This window comes from Cupressus sempervirens, chromosome 9 (genome assembly GCF_028749045.1).
Source record: "Cupressus sempervirens isolate cs-2001-9-10 chromosome 9, ASM2874904v1, whole genome shotgun sequence".
In the NCBI taxonomy this organism is placed as follows: Eukaryota; Viridiplantae; Streptophyta; class Pinopsida; order Cupressales; family Cupressaceae; genus Cupressus; species Cupressus sempervirens.
Genome location: NC_143126.1, coordinates 445,316,980 through 445,343,628, shown reverse-complemented (window position 1 = coordinate 445,343,628; position 26,649 = coordinate 445,316,980). Strand labels below are relative to the sequence as shown.

General features: G+C 35.4%; 1 protein-coding gene across 1 annotated transcript in view; it reads right to left on the bottom strand.

Annotated features, from left to right (window-relative positions):
• LOC149539220 (Glycosyl hydrolase family 38 protein) overlaps nt 1-26,649 on the bottom strand; it is a 375,203-nt gene that overhangs the window by 261,772 nt on the left and 86,782 nt on the right. Inside the window, exons 17-19 of the mRNA XM_089800555.1 lie at nt 532-600; nt 286-345; nt 58-129 (exon numbers count right to left, since the gene is read on the bottom strand). Coding sequence (XP_089656681.1) covers nt 58-129; nt 286-345; nt 532-600 — 201 coding nt within the window. The remainder of the gene's footprint in view (nt 1-57; nt 130-285; nt 346-531; nt 601-26,649) is intronic.

The window sequence follows — 26,649 nt, the reverse complement described above, 5'->3', positions numbered from 1 at the left end:
GAAAACTAATAGATAGCTTCAAATGTGTTTTCTGCTGACAGTAACAAGACAAAAAACCTGATAAATCCAAGAGTTGAATTCCTGATGTATCTCATCCAGCAAGGGTCCACGAAAAAGTGTCATAGGAACCTATTAAATAAAAATTTATAGAATTAGTTAGCTTCCCTATAAATGGATAATCATTAAGATCAATCTCAAGTAACGACGAGTAAAATAAATATTTCTCCCCCACATCCAGTTTCTGTATTGTCTCTAAGAATAAATGACAAAAGGCTATGAAGTTACAGGTGCTGCAAACGCTGAATGAGCTGAACCATTTGGCCTGAAGATGTATGCTCCGGATGGCTTCAGAAACAATTCCATGGGAACCATCAGAAGCAACAAAAAAAGCACATAAGAATTGTCTATAGAAGCTTTAGTGAGCTCATAAATAGAAAAGAAATCGATGCATGATACATTAAATACTGAGAAGTTCTAGGGAACGGTAAACAGAAAGAGATTTCCTTTAATGAGCCAATAAGTGACACATACTTGATTATCCGTAGTACTCCCAGTATCTGACTCATACCAGAGATAAGATTGTTGTATAGGTGTGTCTATCTGAGAAGCCAGTAAATACATAAGGATGAAATCTAATAAGGCTTGCTTAATACTGACAAATAATATTATTTAGAAGACGAATTTTATTTGAAGATGCAACTCTAGATCAGTGCACATGCAGAAGTTAACAGAATCAAATTGGCAAACATGTAGATCACCAACAAAGTATATAACATGTGTAGGACATACGGATATGCTATTCTCAGTATATTTATGAACTATTCTCAAGTGTCTTGTAGTAAAGGAGAACACCAACTATGCTAATGACATGCATGTTTAGAATTCTATAAGTCAGTCTTAAATTAAAATCCCCTTATAAGCATTAATATAAAATGGCCTACTTGTTCAATTTAAAGTTAATCAGCACTTAACGTGAATTGTGCGAATATTTTTTTCATTGTCAACCATCAATATCTAGGGTATTGAAAATATATTCTACAAGTGCTCTATTCTGTAAAAGGAATTGGGATCACTGTAAATCAGGATATCAGAGTTTGTACAATGGTTGTTGTTATACAGTTTACACCCATACAAAACTTTCACACTGTACCAATTTTCAATCCAAAGTCAATTGTCACCCCTACAGCAAGTATCATCATTCCATTTTTTTTTCCCTTGTCCCTTTACAACATAGCAGAACAGCTTTTTGAAGTCACTAATTATGCAATCTCTTTACTAGAAGAGAGATGTTTTTGTCGTGAAAATTTGTTAAGGTACAAGCTCAAAGATACAGTATGAGAAGGAAATCAAGTTTAGTCTCCGAAGTTTTTAATTTCCACTGACAAATATGACTTTTCGAAAGACAAAATTGCATTGTGATGGGCACACCTAACAAAGGAAAAAAAAATATCTAAAGTTTGAACCGAAATTTGATTGTCAGGTGTGCACATACCAAGGCAAAAATGAAACTCGAGATTTTGAAATCATATATATATGCATCCACCTGTATGAGGGGAATAGGTTTTTACAATCAAATTAATAAAATACATTGTGAGGCATGCACCTCAATAAGAGGTTTTGTTTCAAAGTTAAAATTGTCAATGCATCCCTTATTCAAGAAAGTTCAAGTCCACAGTCCAAACATTTGCCCCTAAAAGAGACTGTCAAAGATGTGTTTTTCTACTCATATACACAATGCTTAGAGGGGGAAATCAAAAGTTTGGAGTGTATGTACCATTGTGCACCTAAAACAAGGTAATTCAATTTCAAATCAAAGTCTAAGTAGCTTGTTTAGTGGTGCACCTCAACAAGGAAATGTTGTTTCCAAATATCCCACTCATATCTGTGTATTTAGATAAGTAAATTTAAAATTCAAGATTACATTTGGAGGTGTGCCATATTTTGAGAGATGCAGCTCAAAGTTCCATGTGTAGACACACATGCACAAAAGGCTTCATACTTCACAAGACAATTTCATACAAAGAGGTTCATACATGGGAATTCCAATAAGGGGTCGACCTTAAAGAGGTGAGAATGCTTGTGATTTTGAGGAGAGCTCTTTCCAAAGGAAAAATAAAATAAATAAAATTCTTAACAAGGTTGGCTTTTCACAAGGATTTTTCAAACTAAAATTGCATTCAAAATGTCCCCCTTAACAAGGGTTTTATTGTCAAAAATTCAAGGTGCACAATGTTATCACAAGCACACGCCTCGTTGTAGGCATTAAATGTGTTAAATTCGAACTCATTTTCCTTTAGAAAGGCAGCCAACTCTACGAACATGCATTTGTGTTCATGTATAGATATGCACTCTTAACAGAGGAGAAGACCTACAGAATTCAAAACATAGAGAATGGTTATGAATAGATGCCTAAATGCAGAAATAGCAGATCATGATTTAATAAAATGAAGTGTATTTAATAGGAGGTAGTAAGCCTTTAAATGAAAATGTAAACAAGTAGATCAGTGAGCACTCAGGTGTTATTTTGAAGCAGATTTGTGCTTAAATAAGCACCTTCTACCTGCATTGTCTCATAGAGCACATAACACATCAGGACATGAAAGGTGTGGTAGAATAAAAATGTTAGCACACCACAATGAAGAATATCACAGCAGAATGCATATCAACAGAACGCCAACAGCATTCTTCAGTGGCGCAACATGTTAATTATACAGCAACTTCTAACTACAATAACAGTGACAATGGAAGTCATTGGATCATCCATTTTAGCTTTAGCAGAACTTATAGCCATGTCAAAGCACTTATAAAAAAAGGAAAATTTGATTTTATGTTTTTCATCAGAACATTGTTGGCTAAATGTCTTGTAAGACACTAATACCATAACTTATAAAATTGTGACTTTAATAGTCTCATGAGATTTTTCTCTCCTCTCAACAATAAGGGAGGCTCCCTTCTTACTATAGGTGGCTTCATCGAGAACTTAACTAAAATTACGAAAAAAGTGGTACTCTTAGTCAATTCCTTTGTTTTTCAAGAATAATTTGCATACAACTACAACCTTTCAACTTAACAAAACGTGCTGTATTGCTATGATAATACCAGTGACCCTGGAATTGATGTAAGAACAATACCAGGGGCAGCTGTTTACTTTTTATATTTGTAAAACAAATAAAAAAACTTAAAGTCTCATGTGTTTGTCCCGAATGAGGAAACAAGTGGAATAACAAATAAAGCACGAAGTATCTTACTCACTATTCTCAAATTTAATAAAAACACTTACAACTGAATCCCAAAGCCTTTAGATCAAAGTAATTACAGCCACTACCAACTATAACAATTTGGCCTTCTACAGCACAAAGTCTTCAAAGTTCAAATTGGCTCTGAATAAAATAGGAAGTTCAAAGTCTACACAATTAAATTCAAATCCCTCTTGAGCAAAGCTCAAAAATTCACAACCAATATCTGGAGAATGTCCTCACGTAACACCTTGAATTAAAAAAAATTTGAAAGCAAGTTACCCCTTTTATTGAGAGCAATTCAGAGCTACAATCTAAGCTCCCTTGTTTATATAGAAAAAGAGTGGAGGGAAAGGTGGAGAAAGAAGGGGAAAACCCTTACCACCTTGACTATTCTCTAACAAACTTCTAGCTAACTTTGACTTATTCAAACTTGCATGCCTAATGCACTTACAACCTGATTACATTTTACAATTTTGCATGTGATACTATCATATGCTATTACATCTTGTTTTTCCACTACATGTAATCTGTAAATTACAAATGCATGATGAAAATATTCTAAGTGCTTGACAAGACATGGCTTTTATTACATCATCCTGTATTGGTCTTCATACTACTACAGGACACCCGATGTGAAATATTTCTCTTTGGCAAAAGCATCTTGAATTGGAATATGAATATGCATCATTGAGTGTTCATTGACCAGTTTTGTGTTGAAAGCATTCTATGTTTGTAATCATTATTTCACCTCCTTGTAGGCTGCATTGTGTGATCATTCTTGCTTCATGTCCCTCTTTCTTCTTTGCATGCTTTGAATTATGCATGATGGATATGATTGCATGACTTTCAAGCAATGAAGAATGATGGAATTAAGGTAAAACTAGCTCCTTAAATGGGGGAAAAACTTTAAAACAGGATTATCTGGGAGCATTGCATACGAATGGGCAACAAATTTTAGGTGAGAAAATGAAGCATGGATGGGTCCATTGCACATTTCTTGATATACAAGTATGAGTTTTGGGATGTTATGAACAAAGGGAATCACTCTAAAACTTCATAACAACAAAAAGGTGCATGAGTTTAAGTAATGGTCACTAATATGAGAAAAACCAAAAGCAGATTTTTCAAGGGGATTGTGTATGCAGGCAGCAAGCTTTATATGTGGAAAAATGTGTGAAAGATGTATGGTGTGACATCTACTTATAATGAAGCTTTGAATTTCCATTACAAATCCATGAAAATATTGTCTAAGGTTGCTCCAATTTTGGGGTGTTAAAATGGAGGACAATAAACATCATCTTTTCGAAATAGAGGACAACAAACATCACTTGGAATAAGTAAGAAGCAGCATGCAGTCTTACTCTCTCCTAAAGCAGAGTATCGAGGAGCTATTAACACAACTTATGAGCTAGGTTGGCTTTGTCAGATGCAAATATGCATATAACTCAAGTAGGTCTAACTCCTTTTCTCTTTGAAAATTGGGGAGATCTCAAACTTGCCAAGAATCTAGTCTTCCATGAGATAACCTAACATGTGGATGTTCATTGTCATTACATTCAGTAGTTGGATGAAGATTGTGACATACAAGAGACTCACTTCCTAAAAGGAGACAGTTTGTTTCAAATTAATATAATGGCATAAAAGATAGATGAAAGAGGTTGCTTCCAATTAGAGTCTTGGCCAATGGACATGGAGCTTATTTGTTGTTACATGGAAAAGGTGTATCATGAAGCATAAAGGAATACTCATGTAATGTCCCCACTATGGAGGACAATAATACCTACAAAACAAATGTTAGAATTTATAAAATAATAAATTATATTTCACTATTCTACCCTCTATCCTAACCCAACCTTAAAGACATCTCCACATCGGGATCAATAACCTTCTTGAGGATCCTTAGGTCCACAATTATTTCTCCATCTTCTATGAAGTGCTCCCTTTAAGGCCCTTCCTAGAAGAGACATTCTCTATCTAGGGCCCTTATCACATATGCATATGTTAACATCAGAGGAATATTCTAGCCTTATAACTGAATTAAGATCACTATCTTCCTAATGTGCTCTTTTAATTTTAAGCTATTAAAATCACTCTCTTCCTAAAAAGACTCTCTTGATCTTAAACAACTAACAATAGTAAGATCACTCTCTTCCCTTGAAAGGGACTCTCTTGATCTTAAATCATTAACTATTAACTTATTAAGTCATGTGTGTTATCCATTTCGAATTCCACCTTTACATATATATGTTTATGCATAAATTATCCACAAGTCTGATTCATTAATATATATATATATATATATATATTCATAAATATGATTAAACAAATATCATCCATAAACACACCTTTCTTACCTTCCTCTTTGCTTGGTCCATTTGGTTGTATCCTTTGTTGGCCCTTCAATGAATTATCTCAACTCTATATTTACTTTCTAAAATTCTTCCTTCTATATTTACAAGGAAAAGATAAAATATAGCTTTTTGTTTCTTCTTTTTCAATAGTCACAACCTTTCATAATAGAAATCCTTTAAAAGGCCACAACACTTCATAGTTATAATCCTTTCAAAAAGCTGCAATACTTCATAATCAAGATCCTTTAGAAAAGTCCAAATACTTTATAATTACAACATTTTTGAAGAGTCACAACTATTCATAATTATGACCCTTTTGAAGGTTCACATCCATTTAATATTATTGATACCTTTTTCAAGAAAGCTCCCGCCACGATGAAGGCTCCCGCGACAAAGCTTAACTCCCAGGATGTTGCTCTTTCTACCTACCATTGTGCGATCTGTGTTGCCCTTTCCGCATGGCTCCTTCTATGATCTTCCATCTGCGTCTGTGTTTATCTGTGTGTCCTCCATTGATCTTTTCTTGCTCTATTGGTTTTTGTTTTCTGTCATTCCCTTTTCTCTCTCATATCTGGAGCTTGGACTTCACGGGCTCAGGACTCAGACTGATCTTTTGCAGTTGGGATCCCAGGGTCTACTTCGAACAAATTACTGACGTTTGTGTTGGGCTCTTGCTCGACGACTAGTTGCTTTTTTGTTGGGCATTCTCGCTTTTGTCTGAGCCAATGTTTCTCATGAGGGTTTCTCTCATTCCCAACGGTTTTTGCCTCTATCTTTCACGAGTTTCTACCTATGTCTGCGATTGATCCTCCCCCTTCCAGCGCCTCTACTTTTCACTGATGATCTACTGCCTCCTGTCGGGTTTGATTCCTCATGCTGGGATCTTAACTGTGATTGCTTACTCCCCATTTACTATTGGATTGGTTTGACAGGTTTTCCTCTATACATTTGCACTTAGCGTGTGAGCTCTTATCTAGCTGGGTTCCCAACATGTCTGATATCGAAGATTGCTCATCACAAGGTCCGCATCTAACCTATCAGCGACTTTGCTATAGGATTTCTAAGTTGGAAGTGGATAGCTTGCAATTAAAACAGCAAGTTATCAAGTTGATGGATACTATTTCAGAGTCAAGAATACCACAAGCTCCAACTTGTCTCTACTTCAAGGCTTCTCTGATACTTTCACCTCCAAAACGGCAAGTCTACAATCCAATATTCAGTCCATTATAGCATAACTTAATAGGTTGGATACCATCAAAGAGGAACAATCAGTTATAGCAGCAAAGCACTCTTCTCTTATCTTTGAAACCAAACAAAAAGTTACATCCTGGGCCTCTATTTGCAATAACACAGTCACTCTACCTTTAGCTTCGACAAGATGGTTCAAGGGAAGATCGAAGATGAGCATGTGAGGCAGGTTTGTGAGCTCAATCTTCGGGTTCGTGGACTCCCTCCTACATCTGATCCTCTATTGGATGTTCTTTCCTTTGCGATCAACTTGGTCTCTCCAATATTACCTTGGATAAGTGTTGGGTTGATCATGGCGATGTCCTGTTTATCCGGTTCCTCACAATTGCAAACTGGCTTGAAGTTCTCAGAGCTAAGAGGAAGTTGTTTCTCTACCTTCTAAGATCTTCCTAGATGAAGATCTCACAAAGGCTCAGGTTGCAGAATTGAAACAAGCTCGAGGAGTTGTGGCAGATGCTAGACGGGAATGTAAATGGGCAATTATTAGAAATCTCAAAGCAATTATTGGGATCCCCCCCCCAGTGGATGGGAAGAGAGACAGGTCTCTAAGACCAAATGATGGTACCGCCAGCAGTCAGACAAGAGGGAGACCCCCACTTGCTCCCTTCTTGTTATCGATTGGCATGGTAATGGCTCTTTATGGTCATTACCCAGTCTTTTGCGTGATGTTGTAGGGTCCATGGATATACTTGTCATTACCGAGACTTATGAGAGTCCTACACGTCCTCTTCTGGGATTTACAAGTTATCAATGGTTACCTATCTGTAGAGAGGAAGTTTGTGCTTTTGGTGGGGTCTGTGTGTCTAGTGGCGTGGCCTACTTGATTAGAGATGATATTTTCAGCCATACTTCTATCATCCACTCTGATACATTTGTCAGGTTTTTGTGGGCCTACATGTCGCACATAAATACCCGTCGGGAAAACCTTTTCGAGGGTGTACAAAGATAGCCAATGGCAACACCTACCTATGGAAACAAAAAAAAATGGATCCGAGATATAATACTAAATCAATCAACCCATTAAAAATGTTTGATTAATAATTTATTTTATGACGGGGACATTAAATTTAGTACATATCATTATCTTTATATCACAAATATATATTAGACATAATGCTTCTAAATAAGCATCCAAGTTCATAATAAATTTAGTAATTAACATGTTTAAGTCCCAATTCCTTATATCACCTAAACTCAACCCTAGGGAGAGCATGGATTTACTTGTCATAGGAAACTTAACACAGTACATTATTTGATTTACTCTGTTGTTCCCTACACAACACTATCTATAACCTCTCGGGGCTACTAGTGAGAGGCTGAGAAATATTTTAATCTTTACATTATAATCTTGACAATCTATTTATTAAATATACTAAATGATTCCTATTTGTATTTATAAGAGTTTCTAAATTCTAATTACATTCATTTATATATATTTATATTCATCATATATTTACCATATATATATATAATCCCATTGTTAATGTTCATAAAATGTATAAAGGTGAAATGAAACACTAAATATATTGTAATGTCCCCATTTCTAGGAAGGATTTAATAATGAATAATAATAATGATGATAATAAAATAAATAAATACATTAATTAATTAATTGATAAATAATGAATTATAAAATTATATAAAATTAAGATTGAATCATTTATCTTATACAAAACAAATCATAAAAAAAATGTAATTAACTTAGTGAATGAAAAAAATATAATAAATTGTAATTTGATATTGGAATTAATTATAATCACAATTGGAATAAATAGAGAATATAAGATATAACATGTCATAATAATAATATAAATAATACAAACAATACTTAAATCTATGGCATGATTAAAGAGTCACAACCATAGACTATTTGTGTCGAGTATATAGTCATACACAAAGATCAAAGGATGGACATTCAACAGAGATTAATACAATATGGAGGAAAAACCTTAGATGGAATCAACCATTAGGAACTACAAGAATACAATTCCAGATTTTGCAGATGACTTTAAATAAAATTATGTAAGGTTTAATAGATCTTGATTGGAGGAGACTAAACAAATATAATTTCAGTTTTGAGATTACTTTGATCCTGGAGAAACTTGAGTTTCTAATTCGAATGCTTGACTTCTTCCTTTTATGTGAGTCTGAAGATAATGACTACTAGTGTCTGTGAAAAGATTTCCTGAATTAATGATTCATGTGAATGCAATATATATTCAATATATGAGTAGTTGTATTCTGATTTTAATCTGAGATCAATATGCCACTTTAATTGACATGATCTGCAGATTGAAATGGGCAAGTTCTTATATGTTGAAACATTATCACGTAGGGGCATGACCCTACGTGATCATGCCTCAACAGATATATAATTGCACCGTATCAAAAATAACCACAAAACACTCAATACTAATCGGAGTGTAATTAAGACATAACACATTATTCCTTAAACGGTGTATAAACCAAAGCAGGCACACCCGATACTCAATTAGTGTGAGTCAAGGTAAATACACCCGATACTCAATCGGTGTGTGATAACAAAGGTCTGACGAAAATAATACAAACAACATCATGGTTCGAATGCCTTATGTTATATGTGAATGACAAGTCATGGATAATCGGTATTCTGAAATATAAGTTTATGATACGTTATACATATATATACATACGAATATGAATAATCAATATATCATTTAGATGTTTCAATTCACTAAGAAGCTAACATTCTTAACAAATTACCATTAAAGATTACACGAAGACAGGAGAGCACTGAAAAATCAGGGCCGGTCAGCGACAAGGAAGACTGCGGTAGAAATTTCTGGAGCAGCCTAAACATACTATAGAGCTCATAGTTACATATGTAAGGCAAAGAAGAAAACTGTGGTCACTAATAAGCAGTGATGACACTACAATCTGGAACAAATGGGATGCAAATGAGGAGAAAAGAAAGATAAGATTGATTGGTAGGTACACGCCAGCACATATTCAGCAGCAGATTAAAAGGGAAGAATACAGGTATCAACATTTATGAGAAAGATAGCAGAATTGTGACACATCATACATCTTAGTGTCAACCAAGGAAAAAGATCATGTATTCTGGAATATTTCGGCGATATCCCTGAAGACATTTGAAGGAACAATGAAAACTAATAAATCAAAGAATGTTCTAAACTTATCATCAATTTGTTGGCCATAACATAAGACCTGCGATATGGAGATTGACACACAGTGGACAGGAATACCATACCCATTTGATCATTTTCAAAGGGAGACTAAGCACATCATTTAAAAGACAAGTCCACTGGTAAATATCCTCTTACTGCACAGGGCACTGAAAACTGACAAGAAACATATCCAGCATTCGAAGATTTGACTCAGAACACCAAATAATATATTCAACAAAACATACAACGGGAATAGCATTGTATATCATAATACATATTATATTTTCTTTTTCTTTTTTTCTCTGAGATATACAATGATTGGAGCCATAACCTTCTAGTTGCAAATATATCAAACCTGATCAGAGATAGAACCATCATTATTAGACATGGTTTCAAGAACCCTTGTATATCTATAAAGGCAATACTAATGCTGAAAGCGAAAACTGTTATACATTTCATTGCATATGTGTAACATTTATAAGACATAGCAACTCCATCGTTGTAAGCAATTACAACAGATCATTTTGCATATACAACTTGTCTTATCAGATGCAACAAAAATCATAACCATCATATTGCATATTCAAACTGCCATTCTGATACAGAAGCGAACATATTGTAAATATAGTCATAAGAACCATTCACCTCAGCAGACATATACTTGCATAAATCAGAAATAAAAGTGATTGATATTAGTTATTACTCGTGGAATAGCTTAAATATAACCTTCAAATCATCTACTTTATAAGATAGCAGTGAGACCGAAACTAGATTTGCAAGTAGTCTAGCTAATTGTCCCCAAAGTTCTAGGAAGGGCAATTAACTTTGATTGATACAAGTCTGTGCATGGGGTTCTGTGCCTACGATGTCATGTCTTCCTGGTCAATGTATCTTCTAGCTCACATGATGTAATTGTTATCTCTAAAAGGTGCACCCTAACTAAGTTTTAAAACTCAGTCACTTTGAGAAACATAGAAACATACTTGGGTCTTCAGGTGTAATGTCCCCAATATTAGGGTTAGACAAGGACGTGTAATATCTGCAAACATAATTGGTAAAACCATAACAAATCAAGCTATTCTATCATTAATTGCATGTGTCATGTATTTATTACATGAGTTTTAAGAAAGTTATTAAATTTCTCCCTAATTATCTGAGCTTAACATTCGTAGCGGATGTTCTCCACCAATAATGCTTGGATCATACTATAACATTCATACAGAATTCCCTCCACCAAGTGTACTTGGATCATGCCATGACATTCACAACGCGTGTCCTTCACCAAGTTATACATGGATTGTATCATGACATTCACAACAAATGCCCTCCACCAAGTTATACATGGATCGTCTCATGACATTCACAACAAATGCCCTCCACCAAGTTATTCTTGGATTGAGATAGATTACTCATTCAATCGTTTATTCCATTATACATGAATAAGTAAAAGCACTAATTTCTGATTCCATCGTATGTTGATTACATTTAGATAATCTTTGTATATTCAATGTCATATTATATTTCTATATAAGGAGTACTTGAAGTGTGTATATACAAATATGGTCATATAACATATAATAATGTGAACAAATGAAACTTAATATTGCTCATATACTCACAATAGTGGGATCAATGTATTCATGTATTTGTTTCCTTGGGACCATGGGTCTTACACCTAACAATTGTACATGTGTACTTGATGCTCTTTGTCTACCTGATCCTATTTGCGAATAGTGTTTGTTTATTCTTATTTGTCCAACTTCCTTTGCAATTAATACAGTCCTCGTCTGTTGCTCCATAGTGATACATATGACTATTGAATAAATTTGTATTAGGGTTATCTGTTACCCCACCCTTTTGACTTGTACACAAAGTTAACTCTTAGCTTTTAAAGGTGACTAGATATCTAACATGTTATATATGGTTGCCACGTTCTTCTATTCAATTTTGCAAGTGTATTTTATGATTCCCTTGTAGATGTCCTAATGTCTTCTTCTGTTGATCCATTAACTATGGTGGGTTGACCACCTTGCGTCCTTAAGGAGAGTCACACCTCAACTATATCAACCAAAGACTATTTCCTTCAAGTCCATATTAGTTATGGAATTTTTTTATATTGATTACTAATAGTTCTCATTAAATATTATTATTTAATATTGAATTATGCTATTGCTCGCCATTTCGAAAGTAAAAGATCTTACCTACTTGGCTATTCGGTTTTGGTGGGATTCAACCATCACCCTATTTCATTCCTACATTTCTTAGCTTGGATCTCGAAAATTCAAGTGCAATCTTTATCTGCAAATATATTTGTTTCTAGGACAAGGACAACTTGTTGGTGTTCAGCATTCATTCTGTGCATTGGGACGGATTCTCTATGTCTTGACTATATCTATGATTGTTAAGCATTTGTAACTTCATAGTCCATACACCTCCCAGTTCTTTCCATACATCTCTATCCTTCTGTCAATACACCATCCTATTATATATACGTCATCACGTCAACTTGCCATCCATATGCCATACATACGCCATCCTGCTAGTATACATCATCTTGTCAACCTGTACATCCATTCTGGCCATGAATAGTGTGACCTCATAGCCTTACCCTATGGACAAACCTTTATGCCTTCTTCTTATTGGCTAGTTGAGTACCGTTGGGAATATTATATTCTTTATATTTGTTTTTCTTGTTTGAAAGGAGACACACGTTGGAATGTACATATACTAAGTTCTTCGCTGCTTTATACTACAATCTATTGCACCTCACTAAGTGGATGAAAGAATATGTGCTCAAAATTCCTTCTGACGCAAATGAACTAGCACAATACGAATACAAGGAAAAAGTAAGCAACTAAAGTTACAAAATTACTAGCAACCTATGAAGGCAAAGTAAATTATAAATAAAACCTACTTAGTTCCCTAATATATTCTAACACTATCTCTTGTGGCATAGGCACGCCATTTTTCCCAAAGCATATTTTGATACCTCTTGTACTATTCCACACAAATGGCCTGCAATCCAAAAATATGAACTATTACATTCTACTTCACATCCTTGGCACTCCCAATGGTATCCCTCACCTCTTGGGGCTGGGATAATATTAAGATATGTTTGCAGGAGAATTCAAATCTGTTTTATGCTTTCTTTGTTAATGGAAGAGGTAGATGCCATTCTAGTTTATATGACAAGAATTTTATGAGCACATTCAAAAAAAACTGAACAAAATTTGGCAAATATATAGTGTTTCATGTTTGTGAAGCAAAAGTGGATGAAAAATTCCAAACAAAATCTTAACTATTTCAGCCAATGGAAGCTTGCTAATGAGTAGGAATGAGGCTGGAACACTTGATCAAGTTTCAAAAATCGATCTTCAACTCCCTTTATTTGATGCTAGAAGCCAAACGTTTGCTCAACCTGCAAGAGAAAAACAGCTCCTCACGAAAGAAATGAAAAAAAATATACCTAAGTGTTTTAAAACTCGCTTTTGTAAAGTTCTGCAAATTCTTTATTCTTTGAATCAGACTTTTAGTTCAGTTTTCTATGACTGAGAATGGTCTTCTAAATAATATGAATATTCAGATTGTTTGAAGAAGTTATCACTTATCTTCAATGCAGATCCAATCCTCTATATTCGATCTTGAATGAATAAGGATATCTTTTCTTTATAATTCGCAGGAAGTAGAATACTTAGAAGAGCAGACTGCTGTGTGTTTGTGTGTCTTCTAAACTACATTCACAACCTAAATATAAACCCTTTCTAGAGAGTATTTCCCTCACAGGACATAACCCTTGGCACTTACAAAATTGTTATCATTCCTAAGTCGGCGATCTAACAAATGTAGTTTAGTTATGACTAACTAATTCAATCAAGCACCAAACAAGGCATCATCTAGAAATCACCGACACCTCTAGGAGCAATATATATTTATATTAAATGCCAATCATTAGGGATATATATTCATAAGAGAAGGTATAATCTATACCATCAGACCTGTAAGTTTATCTAGGTTATATTCTTAACACTCCCTCTTAACATGATAATCCTACAAAGAGATATCATATCCAGCAACATCAATATAGATGTTTAAGCAAGAATTAATACTCTATATCTGTCTGTCTCTTCTTAGTATGTGTTATCATAGAAGACATGATACAAAGTCATATTATTAAACCTATGATATGACAAATCACTGCTACTAGTGATAAGACACATGTTATGACTCATAAAAACTAGTATTTCTATATAAGAACGAGATCCTGAGTTTAAGATCTACCAGAATACAGGGTAAACCTGGAGAATACTAAGATTCTTCCTTTATCCAATTTGTGATCCATGAACATAGCAATGTCAACATCACAACATGATCTAAAACTCATTTGGATCTTACAGTAAAATCTACTATTTAGTACATTATCTAAGAGATCGTCATCTCTCATAATGCCTTTTACACAAGTATTCATTATTTCAGAGATCGTCACCTCTTTACATAATGATTACACATGGTAGAGACCATAACAATCAATAGCCTAACAAAAATAAAATTATTTTATTAATAATCAAAAGAGTACAAATGGATTACAACTCAACCATACCAAGTCTCCTCCTGAAATGTTCTATCTTTACTCCAGATAGAGGTTTGGTGAGTATGTCTGCTATCTGATCTGCAATGCAAATGTATTCCAATTTTATAGAATTCCTATCTACCATATCTCTTACATAATGGTAAGGAATTTCAATATGCTTGGACCTGTCATGGAAAATTGGATTCACTGAGAGCTTAATGGAACTCTAATTATCACAATGAATAATCATAGGATTCATGGCTTGCCCAAATAATCCCACAAGTAACTTCCTCAGCCATACTGCTTCTCGAGAGGCCATCGCTATTGCAATGTATTCGGCTTCTATGGAGCTTTGAGCTACTGAAGACTGCTTTCTGCATATCTATGATATCATAGCTGATCCTAAACTAAAATAGCATCTTGAAGTGATTTTCCTGTCTTTAACACTTCCACCCCAATCCGAATCGGTGAATCTATGCAAATCTAAAGCAACTTTCTCATATTTGAGTCCATAATTAAGAGTGCCTTGTAAGTATCTCATAATGTGTTTAATAGCGACTAGGTGAATCTCCTTCGATTCACACATAAACTGACTTAAGGCATTAACAACATAGCAAATATTAGGTCTTGTATTTACTAAATACATAAGGGACACAATCATCTGTCTGTAGAGAGTAGAATCTATGGAAGGTGATTTTGCAACTGCTTCTTTAAGTTCATGTAAATTAGTCTCCATTGGAGAAGACATAGACTTGCAATTCCACATTCCAAATCTCTTCAAGATATTTGATGTGTACTTTCCTTGATTAAGTATGATACTGTCAGAATTATGTCATACTTCTAATCCTAGGAAGTAATGGAGAAGCCCCAAGTCTTTCATCTCAAATTCTCTAGTTAGATCTTTCTTGCACTGATCTATAAGATAATCATCACCTATGATTAATAAATCATCAACATACAATATTAGAATTACCATATCATCTTTATCTCTTTTAAAAAATAAGTTTGGATCGGCTTCATTCTTGGAGAATCCTAAGCCGATGAGATATTTATCAATCCTTTCATACCAGGCTTTGGGAGGCTGTTTAAGCCCATAGAGAGCTTTCTTGAGCCTACAAACAAATGTGTTAGAATCATGGATTTCAAATCCTTCTGGTTGTTTATGATAGATTTCTTCTGAAATCTTTCCATTTAGGAATGTTGTTTTTACATCCATCTAATGTACCTTCCATCCCTTTGATGAGGCAATTGCTAAGACTGCTCGTACGGAGGTATATCTGGCAACAAGAGCAAAGGTTTCTTCATAATCAATCCCTTCTTTCTGAGAAAATCCTCTAGCTAAAAATCTAGCTTTATATTTCTCAATACTACAGTCAGCAACATGCTTTATTTTAAATATTCACTTGGAAGAAACAACACATTTTCCTTTAGGTCTTGGAACAATTTCCCAAACATCATTTTTCATAATTGATTGATATTCTTTTGTCATAGCTTCTTTCCAGGTTGAATGTTTAATAGCATCAAAAGGATTGGTTGGCTCTGTTTTGGATAAATCACTCATATTTGTTGTATAACCAGAGAATCTTTTAGGTATTTTACTTTCTCTGACTATTCCTGAAGGTGCAGCAAAGTCTTCAGCTACTTCAACTGTTTTTATGGCCCAAAGTGGTCTTTTCTTTGAATTTTCTTCAAGGTTCGAATTTTGAATTTCATCATCGATCTCTTCTAAATTCTCCCTCTAGGATCCGAATTCACTATTTCTTTCAAAACTCGATAAAGAAGAAGGTTCATCAGAACTTATGGCTCTTTTAAATGCAAGATCTTCCTCAAAGATTACATCTCTGTTAAGTTCAATAGTTTTCTGTCTAGGTATGAAAATTCTATGCGCTTTAGAAGTTTCACTATACCCTACAAAGATACCTTTCCTCCCAAAGGGTTCTAACTTGGTTCTATTTTCTTTCGGAACATGAATATATACAAGTCATCCAAAAATTCTAAGATGACTTATATTGGGTTTTACTTTAGTAAATACTTCAGGGGTTTTATCTTTAAGACAAGAGTGAGGGCTTTTGTTTTGAATATATACAGCAGTACAAGAGGCTTCTACCCAAAGATAGTATTCTAGATTTTGGTCAAAAATCATAGCCCTAACAGCTTCTATAATTGTCCTATTCTTTCTTTCTGCTACCCCGTTTTGTTCTAGATTATAAGGAACAATGTACTCCCTCTTGATCCCTGATTCTTTACAAAACCTTTTAAACAAGTCCGAGGTATATTCTCCTCCATTATCTATTCTAAGGGTTTTAATTTTATGTCCTGAAAAATTTCAGTTAATGCTTTGAATTATTTTAATCTTTGTAGGACTTCTTCTAATTCGTTGCATTTTAAGCTAAGTTGTCGATTCGGGTTCGGGGACGAGTTCAGGTTCGAGGTTCAGTTCGTGGGTTCCGGCAATTTTTTTTTTCCCCATTTGGGTTCGTGGGTGGGTTCGTGAGTGTATATATATGCAAAAAAAATAAAAACTCACATAGTTGTAAAAGTAAAACTAAGTCATTCCATAGTATGAATATATCAATGTTACTTGATTATTGATCAATGCCAAATGTCAAAGATAAATATTAAATACTCACTCATTAATCTATGCTAATGTTGTAAATAAAATCATACATAATACATTGAATTACTAAAATGCAAAATGGAATTTCAAAACATAGACTACTTCATCAGATTGATAGATAATAAATTATGACTTAATAAAGTTTGAAACTGTGAAACATAGTGATAAATCATAAATGACTCAATGAGTCAATGACAAATGTTTAAACATAGTTTATCAAAGATGCAAATGCCCTTCAAAGGTCAAATGGGTCATCAAAATATGAGGGATCAATGGCTTCATCCTCATCTAGATCATTGACATTTTCCACATCATTGGAATCCAAACCGGTTCCACTAGCCCCAGATGCAGCCACATCCTCCTCCTCGTCCTCCTCAACATCTAGCAAGGCAATTCTAGATATATCTTGGACAGTCATATTCAAGTCAGAAGTCTCGGGTAGTACATCCCACAACTTCTCTGGTCCCTTCTTATATCCTAGATCCTTGTGTGATAGGAGGCGCCAGTTGTTGTGAATAAATACCAAGTCCTCTGCTTTCTTCGAACCCAACCGGTTACGCTTCACTGAGTGGATAAAGGAGTATGTACTCCAATTCCGCTCAGCAGCAGAAGAGCTTGCAACCTAGAGAGAACCAACAAATTTTAAAAAATTAGCTAAGTAATTTTACAATACAATAGGAATTTAAGAGTGCTGATTCGACAAGCTAAGTGGCCATAAGAAAAGGTAAAAAAACTTAAATACATACTTGTGACAAGATCCTAATGGCAAGAGGTTGGAGGTACATGTAACTTTCCCCATGTAAGTACCACCATCCAATGGCATCCAATCTACTTTGGCCATTGATTGCATCAAGCTCTGCATTTTTGCTTAAGACAAAATCAACAAACTCTCTCCTAACATTTGATGCCATATAAGGATCACTAAAGAGCCTGTTAAGTGCCCTCTTATACCCAGCAACAACTTCAGGATCTCTATATGGTGTCACTCTACCAGGAATAGCAAGTATCTCACTGCTATAATATCTAGGAGAAAGTGCATATGCCAAGAGGTGTAAAGGTGTAGTCATCTTGTTCCAACGATGTAGAACAATTTTCTTCACCTTAGTGTACAAGGTATCAGGATCCTGCTCTCTCCTCTGAATGACCTGGGATGTCAAATGATGTACATGTAAGTTATCTTGATGTAGTGTTAATAACTTAATTAAAATCAAAAATCAAAATCTCTCAATAAACAAGGATAAAGTATTGTATAAAAATTTAAACTTACTGATTTCATTCTTTCTAGCATGGAGTCCATGGCATCATATATGTTCCCCAAACAAGGCTCATCCGTGTTGGCATACCGAAGCATAGACATAATGGGCTCGATGAGTTCTAATGCATATTCCACCCTATTCCAAAAATTATCACTCAAGATCAAATCCTTTACAATTTTGGCCTTTTCTGTATCAGCTTGCTTCCATCCACCCCATTTGTTGCTAATAACCATTTGACCCAATGCCTCTTTCACCCTCACAAGTCGTCTAAGGACGATTGTGTGTGAAGCAAACCTTGTTTCAGCAACCTATTACCATGTTAATTCAAATTGTAAGTTAATATGATAAGTTGATAACACAAAAATTTAAGAATATGTATTAAATTTTGTAAAGTATGACACAAAAATTAAAATGATAAATGAAGCTAAATTAAGTTTAAAATTTACCTTCAATAATTCCAAGCGAAAGAAAGTTCTGAAAATTGCTTGTGACATATGGTGGTTTGTCACAAACATTTGGATCTGCTCACCCTCCTCATACACATTTTTCATCCATTAAAATTGGCTGCCCATTGTTTTCATCACCAAGTTCAAGGTGTGGACAGTGCATGGTGTCCAAAAGATATGCTCATATTGTGCTTCTACCAAAGCACCTGCAGCCTTACAAACTTTAGCATTGTCCGTTATTACTTGGACAACATTGTCAACTCCCACGGACTCTATGGATTCAATGAGAAGTTGGGCAATAAAATTTGCATCCTTTACTTGCCCGCCTTCAAATACATTGCCCCCTTGGGGCAAACAGAAATCATATTTATTAATGGACGGTTTTTGCAATCTTTCCATCCATCAGAGACAATGCTCACCCCATTTGGATCCAAGAATCTCTTATTGGTTTGAGGAGGTTTTCTACATTCTTTCTCTCCTTATGCAATATGGTGGTTCTCAACTTCTCATATCCAGGGGATTGGTAACCATGAGGTGCATCATTTATTACTTTCACCATCTCTCTCCAATAAGGGGATCTCATCCAGGGGATTGGTAACCATGAGGTGCATCATTTATTACTTTCACCATCTCTCTCCAATAAGGGGACCTCACTAGATTGAATAAAACACCATTTGTAATGAGGCAACGCCCAACCTTTATGTCAGCAATTTCTCTCTTGTCATTTTCAAATGTCGTATCTAATGGGCCTCTCTTGCGGGATGCGGGTGGTTCTATTTCATCTTCATCCATAAATGGGGTAGGTAGGAAGGGATGTGATTTACTAATTGTTTGAGAGGGTGGTGTTGGTGGTTTTTGCTTTGACTTATCTTTTTTTGCCTTTGACACTAACCTATTAGTCTCTTCTTGTTCTTTTAACATGCCTACTATTTGAGGAGCCGGCAATCCTTTTTTACCTCCCTCTGGGGGCCCCTCACACATGGAAATCCCTTGACCTGGTGGACCTATCAAATGATGTTTAACCCAGAAATAGGAGCTTCTGTATTGGTTTTGGCAAAAATTGCATTTCCATATATACCCTCCCCCACCAGCACATTGCTCAATTCTTGTTGTATACTTCCACAAAGGAGAGCCTTTATCAATTTTAAATCTTTGGGATCCCACGCCACCCATTGAACCCTAACTACTCATTCTTGGATTCTTGCAATCTATAAAAACAATTTTAAAAAAATATTTCAAAACTTATACAAAACTTGATAAAATTTTAGAACAATAAATATAAAAAATTTAAAAAACTAAAAACAAACTATGAAAGAAGCAAAAGGAAGGATCAAATGCATACCTAGAACACTCAGCACTGATTATTTGAAAGATTTGAGACTCCACAAACAATCTCTACAACCTTCTCTTCAAACTTACAAAATGGCCACACCAAAATGAGAGAGCAAAATGACAAAGCAAATGAGAGATTAGATGAATGAAATGCATCTAATAGGCCTTACTTTAGGGTTTGGCAAAAAAAAAATGAAAAAAACATAATTTTAATGCTTTTTTGGGCCACTTTTTGGCCCCACTTGCCGCGGGTCCACCCGGATTCACCCGGGTCCGCGACGGGTCCAGGCAAGGTCCGCGTTTTGGCCTGCGGATCCTCCATCCGCAGGCCAAAACGTGGACCCTACCCAGACCCGTTGCGAACCCGGGCTCAAATCCGAACCCGGACCCGACCTCCAAGGTGCGAATCCGGCAACATAGATTTTAAGAAATAAATCCATGTTTTCCTAATGAAGTCATCTATGAACAAAATATAATACCAAAATCCTCCAAGAGAAGGAACGAACATAGGTCCACATAAATCTAAATTAATTAATTCTAGTGCATTATTTGTTTTCCTAGTGCTATAATGAAAGGGACTTCTGGTGCTTTTACCCAAAGCACACCCTTTGCAAATACTAGGGTGATCTTTATTTAATTTAGGTAATCCAGTAACCATTTTCTCTATAGTTGATAGAGTTTTAAAATTTAGATGCCCTAATCTTCTGTACCCTAAGATTTTGTATTCAATTCATACAATATCCCTTTCTTTGACCAATTAATTTTGCTTTCTTGATGGAAGAGTTCTTAGCCCAAGTTAATACTTTGTCATCCATGAATGCAACATTGTGTCCATCATCTTCAAGTGTTGTAATTGAGATTAGGTTTCTTTTAATCCCTGGTACATAGAATATACCTTTAAGAAGAAGAGTATTTCCTAATTTTAGTTTCAAAGTACAATTTTCAATTCCTTCAACAGACTGTGCAGAGTTATCACCAATGGTAACTTCATCGTTCACTTTCTCTGATAAAGAATCTAGAGTTTTTTTATATCTTGTTATATGTCTAGAAGATCCACTATCAATTACCCATGCTTTGTTTGAAATTTCATTTGATAGAGAAGAATACAAAATACGGTTCTCAGGATCATAAGTATCTTCTTCTCTAATGACATTTGTACTATTTGCCTGTTATTTGAAATTTTTAGGACAATTAGATCGATAGTGTCCAAATTTTTCACATTTGAAACACTTTATTTTAGATAGATCTTTCTTGGGCTTTCCATTCTTTTGATTTCCCTTTTTCTTCTTGAAATACTTCTTCTTGCCTTTATAGGAGTTTGCATTAAGAACGTCAAGCTTTTCAACTTCTACTTTTGGTTTCCCTCCTTTCCTTAGTTTTATGGATTCCTCTTGAAGGCAATCATTCTTGAGTCTGTTAAAGTCCGAAAGCTCATCTTTGGCACTTATTCCTTGTGCGAATGTTTCCCATGAATCTAGCAATCCATCTATAGTCGTAAGTGTTAATTCTGTGTCATTAATGATGGTGGTTCCTATGCTTGACTGTTCATCTCTGATGCTAGTAACTCTTAGGAAATAAAAGTTTATCGATTCTCCTTTCTTTATCTGAATGTGATTCAGTTGCCTTTTTAATGCAAGAACCCTAGTTGCATTGTTTACTTCATATGTATTTCGTAATGCATTCATCATATCAAAGGCAGTTTGATGTTTCGTAAGCATAGGTACGATATCATTTTTAACTCCATCCAAGATGATTTGAATAGCTTTTCTATTTCCATTGCTCCATATGGATTTGTGAGGTTCAACTGAGGGTTGTTTGGATGCTCCATCAACGAATTGTTTAACATTGTTCTTTTCAAGAACCATCAAGATTCTGAATTTCCAGGCTTCAAAGTGTTATTTCCCATCAAACTTGTGCTTGAGTCTGATTGTGTATGCCATTGAAGATAGGAGAAAACTACTGAATATATATGAAGTCTAATAACTGAATTTTGCAGAGCCCTAGATCTGATAACTTGGCTCTGATACCATGTAAAGTTTTGCAAATTCTTTGTTCTTTGAATCAGACTTTTAGTTCAGTTTTTTATGGCTGAGAATGGTCTTCTAAATAATATGAATATTCAGATTGTTTGAAGAAGTTATCACTTATCTTCAATGCAGGTCCAATCCTCTATATTCAATCTTGAATGAATAAGAATATCTTTGCTTTATAATTTGCAGGAAGTAGAATACTTAGAAGAGCAGACTGTTGTGTGTTTGTGTGTCTTCTAAACTGCATTCACAACCTAAATATATACCCTTTCTAGAGGGTATGTCCCTCAAGGGACATAACCCTTGGCACTTAACAAATTGTTATTATTCCTAAGTCGCCGATCTAGCAGATGTAGTTTAGTTATGACTAACTAATTCAATCAAGCACCAAACAAGGCATCGTCTAGAAATCACCGACACCTCTAGGAGCAATATATATTTATATTAAATGCCAATCATTAGGGATATATATATACATAAGAGAAGGTACGGTCTATACCATCAGACCTGTAGGTTTATCTAGCTTATATTCATAATAGCTTTTAGGGTTTCATTTCACTTTTTCGAAGTCATGGACTTCAAAGAAAAGGAAAATTTCCAGAAAACGTAATAAAAGGAGCACCCAAGCATCCAAATTTGCCTTAGATTCACCTTAGATGAACCAATGTGCATTGGCACACACCCTAGCTTGACCCACAAGCATATTGGACCAAGGTCAATACCAAGTTCGAAGGGACCAATACTAGGGACACCAAGGTTTCAAACTTGCAATTAAGATATTCAATAATAATTTTGGTTCCAATGATATAGCCTATTTAGAAAGATCAATGTTATTCAGTGGGAAGAGATCAGTAATTTTTTCTTGGACAGTGGCAGCATTGGCTTGTTCCTTGATGTGTTTGATTATTATTAATTCCATTTGCTGGTTACCATATTCTCTCTGTCTTGTGGACGATGAAAGAATGATTATATAATCTAGTTGTTACATTTTATGTGAATTTAGGAGCATTCAATATTATCATGAAGTTGGTCAAATGAATTATATTCTTTCAAACACAAAGGGAAAATATTATTATACAGTGCATTGAAGTTTATCATCAAATATTAGGGTCCAAATGAGCATGAACACAATTAAATTCTACTTCATATTGAACCTAGGATACTGATTCGTTCTATATAGGCTAGATTTCCACATCCAATGCAGACGAATTCTGGATGCGTGTGGAAGCCCTTAGAAGCTGGTCGAAAGCCAATTGCAGGCTCCCAGATCCGTTTGACTGGCTTCCAAACACATCCAGGAGCCTGCAACTAGCTTCCGGCCAGCTTCTGCAAGGCTTTCGAGAGCATCTGCGGGCCCAGCAGCCAAAAAGGCAAAAGAAAATACTTAAGTTGCCCATTCAACACATGTAAATGCATTTATTTATTTATTTTGTTATGAAACCCTAAAACGACCCTAAAGGTGAATATTGAAGCATTCATAGCTCATTTTGGTACTTTGTTTGCACGTCCAGCCACTTCTCATTTGGTCTCTAGTTTGAATTGTCATTGTGAAGCCAAGCTCAGCATTTTCGAAGAGGATCGATCGAAGAGGTAGAGATAACTTTCTCAAAGGAGTTTAAATCATTCAAGGTAAGTGATCAATCCCATTCTTGAGTATTTTGATGAATTTTTTAGAGCTTTTGATAAAAAAATTCAAGTTCTTGAAGTTTTTTTTAAATTATTTTTTTTGAAAGATATGTAGAAGCAAGTTTGGGTATTCTATTTTAGTAGTTTTTTCTCAATTCTTTCGACTTGTATGCATGATGTTCATTCTTCTTAAGCCCTTATTAAAATTTATTTATTTTCTTATAAAATATAGGCAAGAATGGATATCGGTGGTAGTGCTAGTCAAAGTTCAATGGGGGACCAAGGAGAGGAAGGGAATAATAATTTCAAAACTGATATAGGTTGTCCTTTGTGGAGGCATACAACATGGATAGCACAAGTTTCAGGAGGTGGCTCATACTATTGGAAGTGCCATTATTGTCAAAGTAAAAAAGGAATACCTTTAATAGCTCATATTCCCAAGTGAAGCTTGATTTTATGGGCCCTGCTAGCAAAGGATTTGGAATGTGCAAAGGCAAAAATGGTACTGGGATGACTAGTGCAAAAATACTTTCATTTGTAAAAGAACAAGAAGTTGCTGATGCATTCATCAATGGATCAAAGAAAGGCCACTATCTAGGTCCATCCTCAAAGAGCAAGCTGCATGCACCCACTAAACCAATTGCATCCTCACAACACCCATTCTTGCAAGTACCTGCGCTAGGAGAACATGAGGAAGAAGTGGGAATTTCAACCTACAAAAGAGGTCCATTGCACACCGCACTTAAAATGGAGGCAAGAGACCACGTTGATGAAGCTATTGCATGTTGTCTCTATGTGAATGGACTTCCTTTCAACTTGGTGAGATCGCCATATTGGAAGGAAATGGTGGCAACAATCAAAGAATCACTAGTTGACTACACAAGCCCAGGGTATGAAAAGGTGTGTACAACTCTATTGCAACAAGAGAAGACACATATAGAGAAACACCTTGAAAAACTTCGGGTCTAACTATTGTGTCAGATTGTTGGAAGGATACGAGAAACCGGCCACTGATTAATGTGATTGTAGTTTCCCCCAAAGGGGCAATGTTTTTGAAGGCTATTGATTGTGTGGGGCAAGTGAAGGATTCCAAATTCATTTCTACAATTCTCATCGAGGCCATCAAGATGATGGGTAGTGAGAATGTAGTACAAGTGGTCACAGACAATGCCAAAAATTGCAGGGGTGCGGGTGCTTTAGTTGAGAGGTGGTATGGGCATAATTTTTGGACCCCATGCATTGTTCACTCCCTTAACTTGATCATGCAGAGGATTGGCACTCAAATAGATTGGGTGAAGAAAATACACCAAAAGGGGGAGGACATACAGATGTTTGTGACCAACCACCACATGTCACAATCCATTTTTAGAACACACTCCAAATTGGAGTTGTTGAAGGTAAATTGATTTTTTTAAATTACTAAGTTTCATGGATTTGTAATTTAGTTAAAATTTATAATTATATTGTCAATTGACATATTGTTAACTTGCTTAGGTAGCTAAGACCCGTTTTGCATCTCATACAATTGTTATGAGACGACTCCTCAAGGTAAAAGCTGCATTGGGCCAAATGGTCATCAATAATCAATGGGGCATATGGAAGATCTAAAATTCAAAAAGAGCACAAATGATCAAGGATTTGATCTTGACTAAGAGTTGGTGGGCTCATGTGACATATGTATTGAATTTCGCTGAGCCCATCATGACTATGCCCCGTTTTGCTGACACAGATACACCTTGCTTGGGGGATGTGTATGATGGCATGGACACCATGGTTGAGAAGGTAAAACATTCCATACAAGCACATGAGAGTGACCCCACACAATGCAAAGCCTTATGTAAGCATGTTCAAGCAATTATCCACCATGGCTGGAATAAGATGACTACCCCATTACACCTCCTTGCATATGCCTTATCTCCTAGGTACTATAGTGAGGAGGTAGTTGGTATGCCGGGTAGAGTTGCACCATTTGCGGATGAGGAGGTTGTTGACGGGTGCCACAAAGCTCTTACAAGACTCTTCCCACTAGTACAAATGCATGAAAAAGTGAGGGAAGAATTTGGGCTGTTTGCTTCGGGCTTAAGGCATTCTCCATTTGCACTAAAGGACCAAATCAGAATGGGAGGTATCACATGGTGGTACATGTATGGTCAACCTTTCAAGCATCTTCAACCTCTTGCAATCAAGGTCCTATCACAAGTTTTTTATTTTGTTTTGTAAATTTGTTCTAAACTTTTATGTTCACACATGCATTCTAGAATTTAGTGTTTCACACATTCTTTAAAATTAATTTGTTTTTCATTTGTATGTTTTGTGACAACTATCTAGGTTGCTAGTTCTTCTACTGCTGGAAGGAATTGGAGTACATACTCCTTTAACCATTCAGTGAAGTACAACCAGTTGGCCTCCAAGAAAGCTAAGGACTTGGTCTTTTGTCCACACCAACTTGCATCTTTTTTCATGTAAGAATGATCATTACAAGGAAGAGGCAACAAAGCTTTCGGATGTAGCTCCTAAGTGTGCAGATCTAGATGCAACACTTCATGATCTTATTACAGTCAAAGACGATGATGATGATAGCGTGGCACGTGGTGCATCTAGCATAAGTGGTACCATGTTTAGTTCAAATGATCTTTCAGCAATTGCAGATGATGACGAGAATTTGGATTTTCTTGTGAATCCCTATGATTCAGAGTCAGACTCTAATGCAAGTTGATTGAATCTTCAATCGTTAACTATGTTTTTATTTTATTGGAATCTTGAACATGAC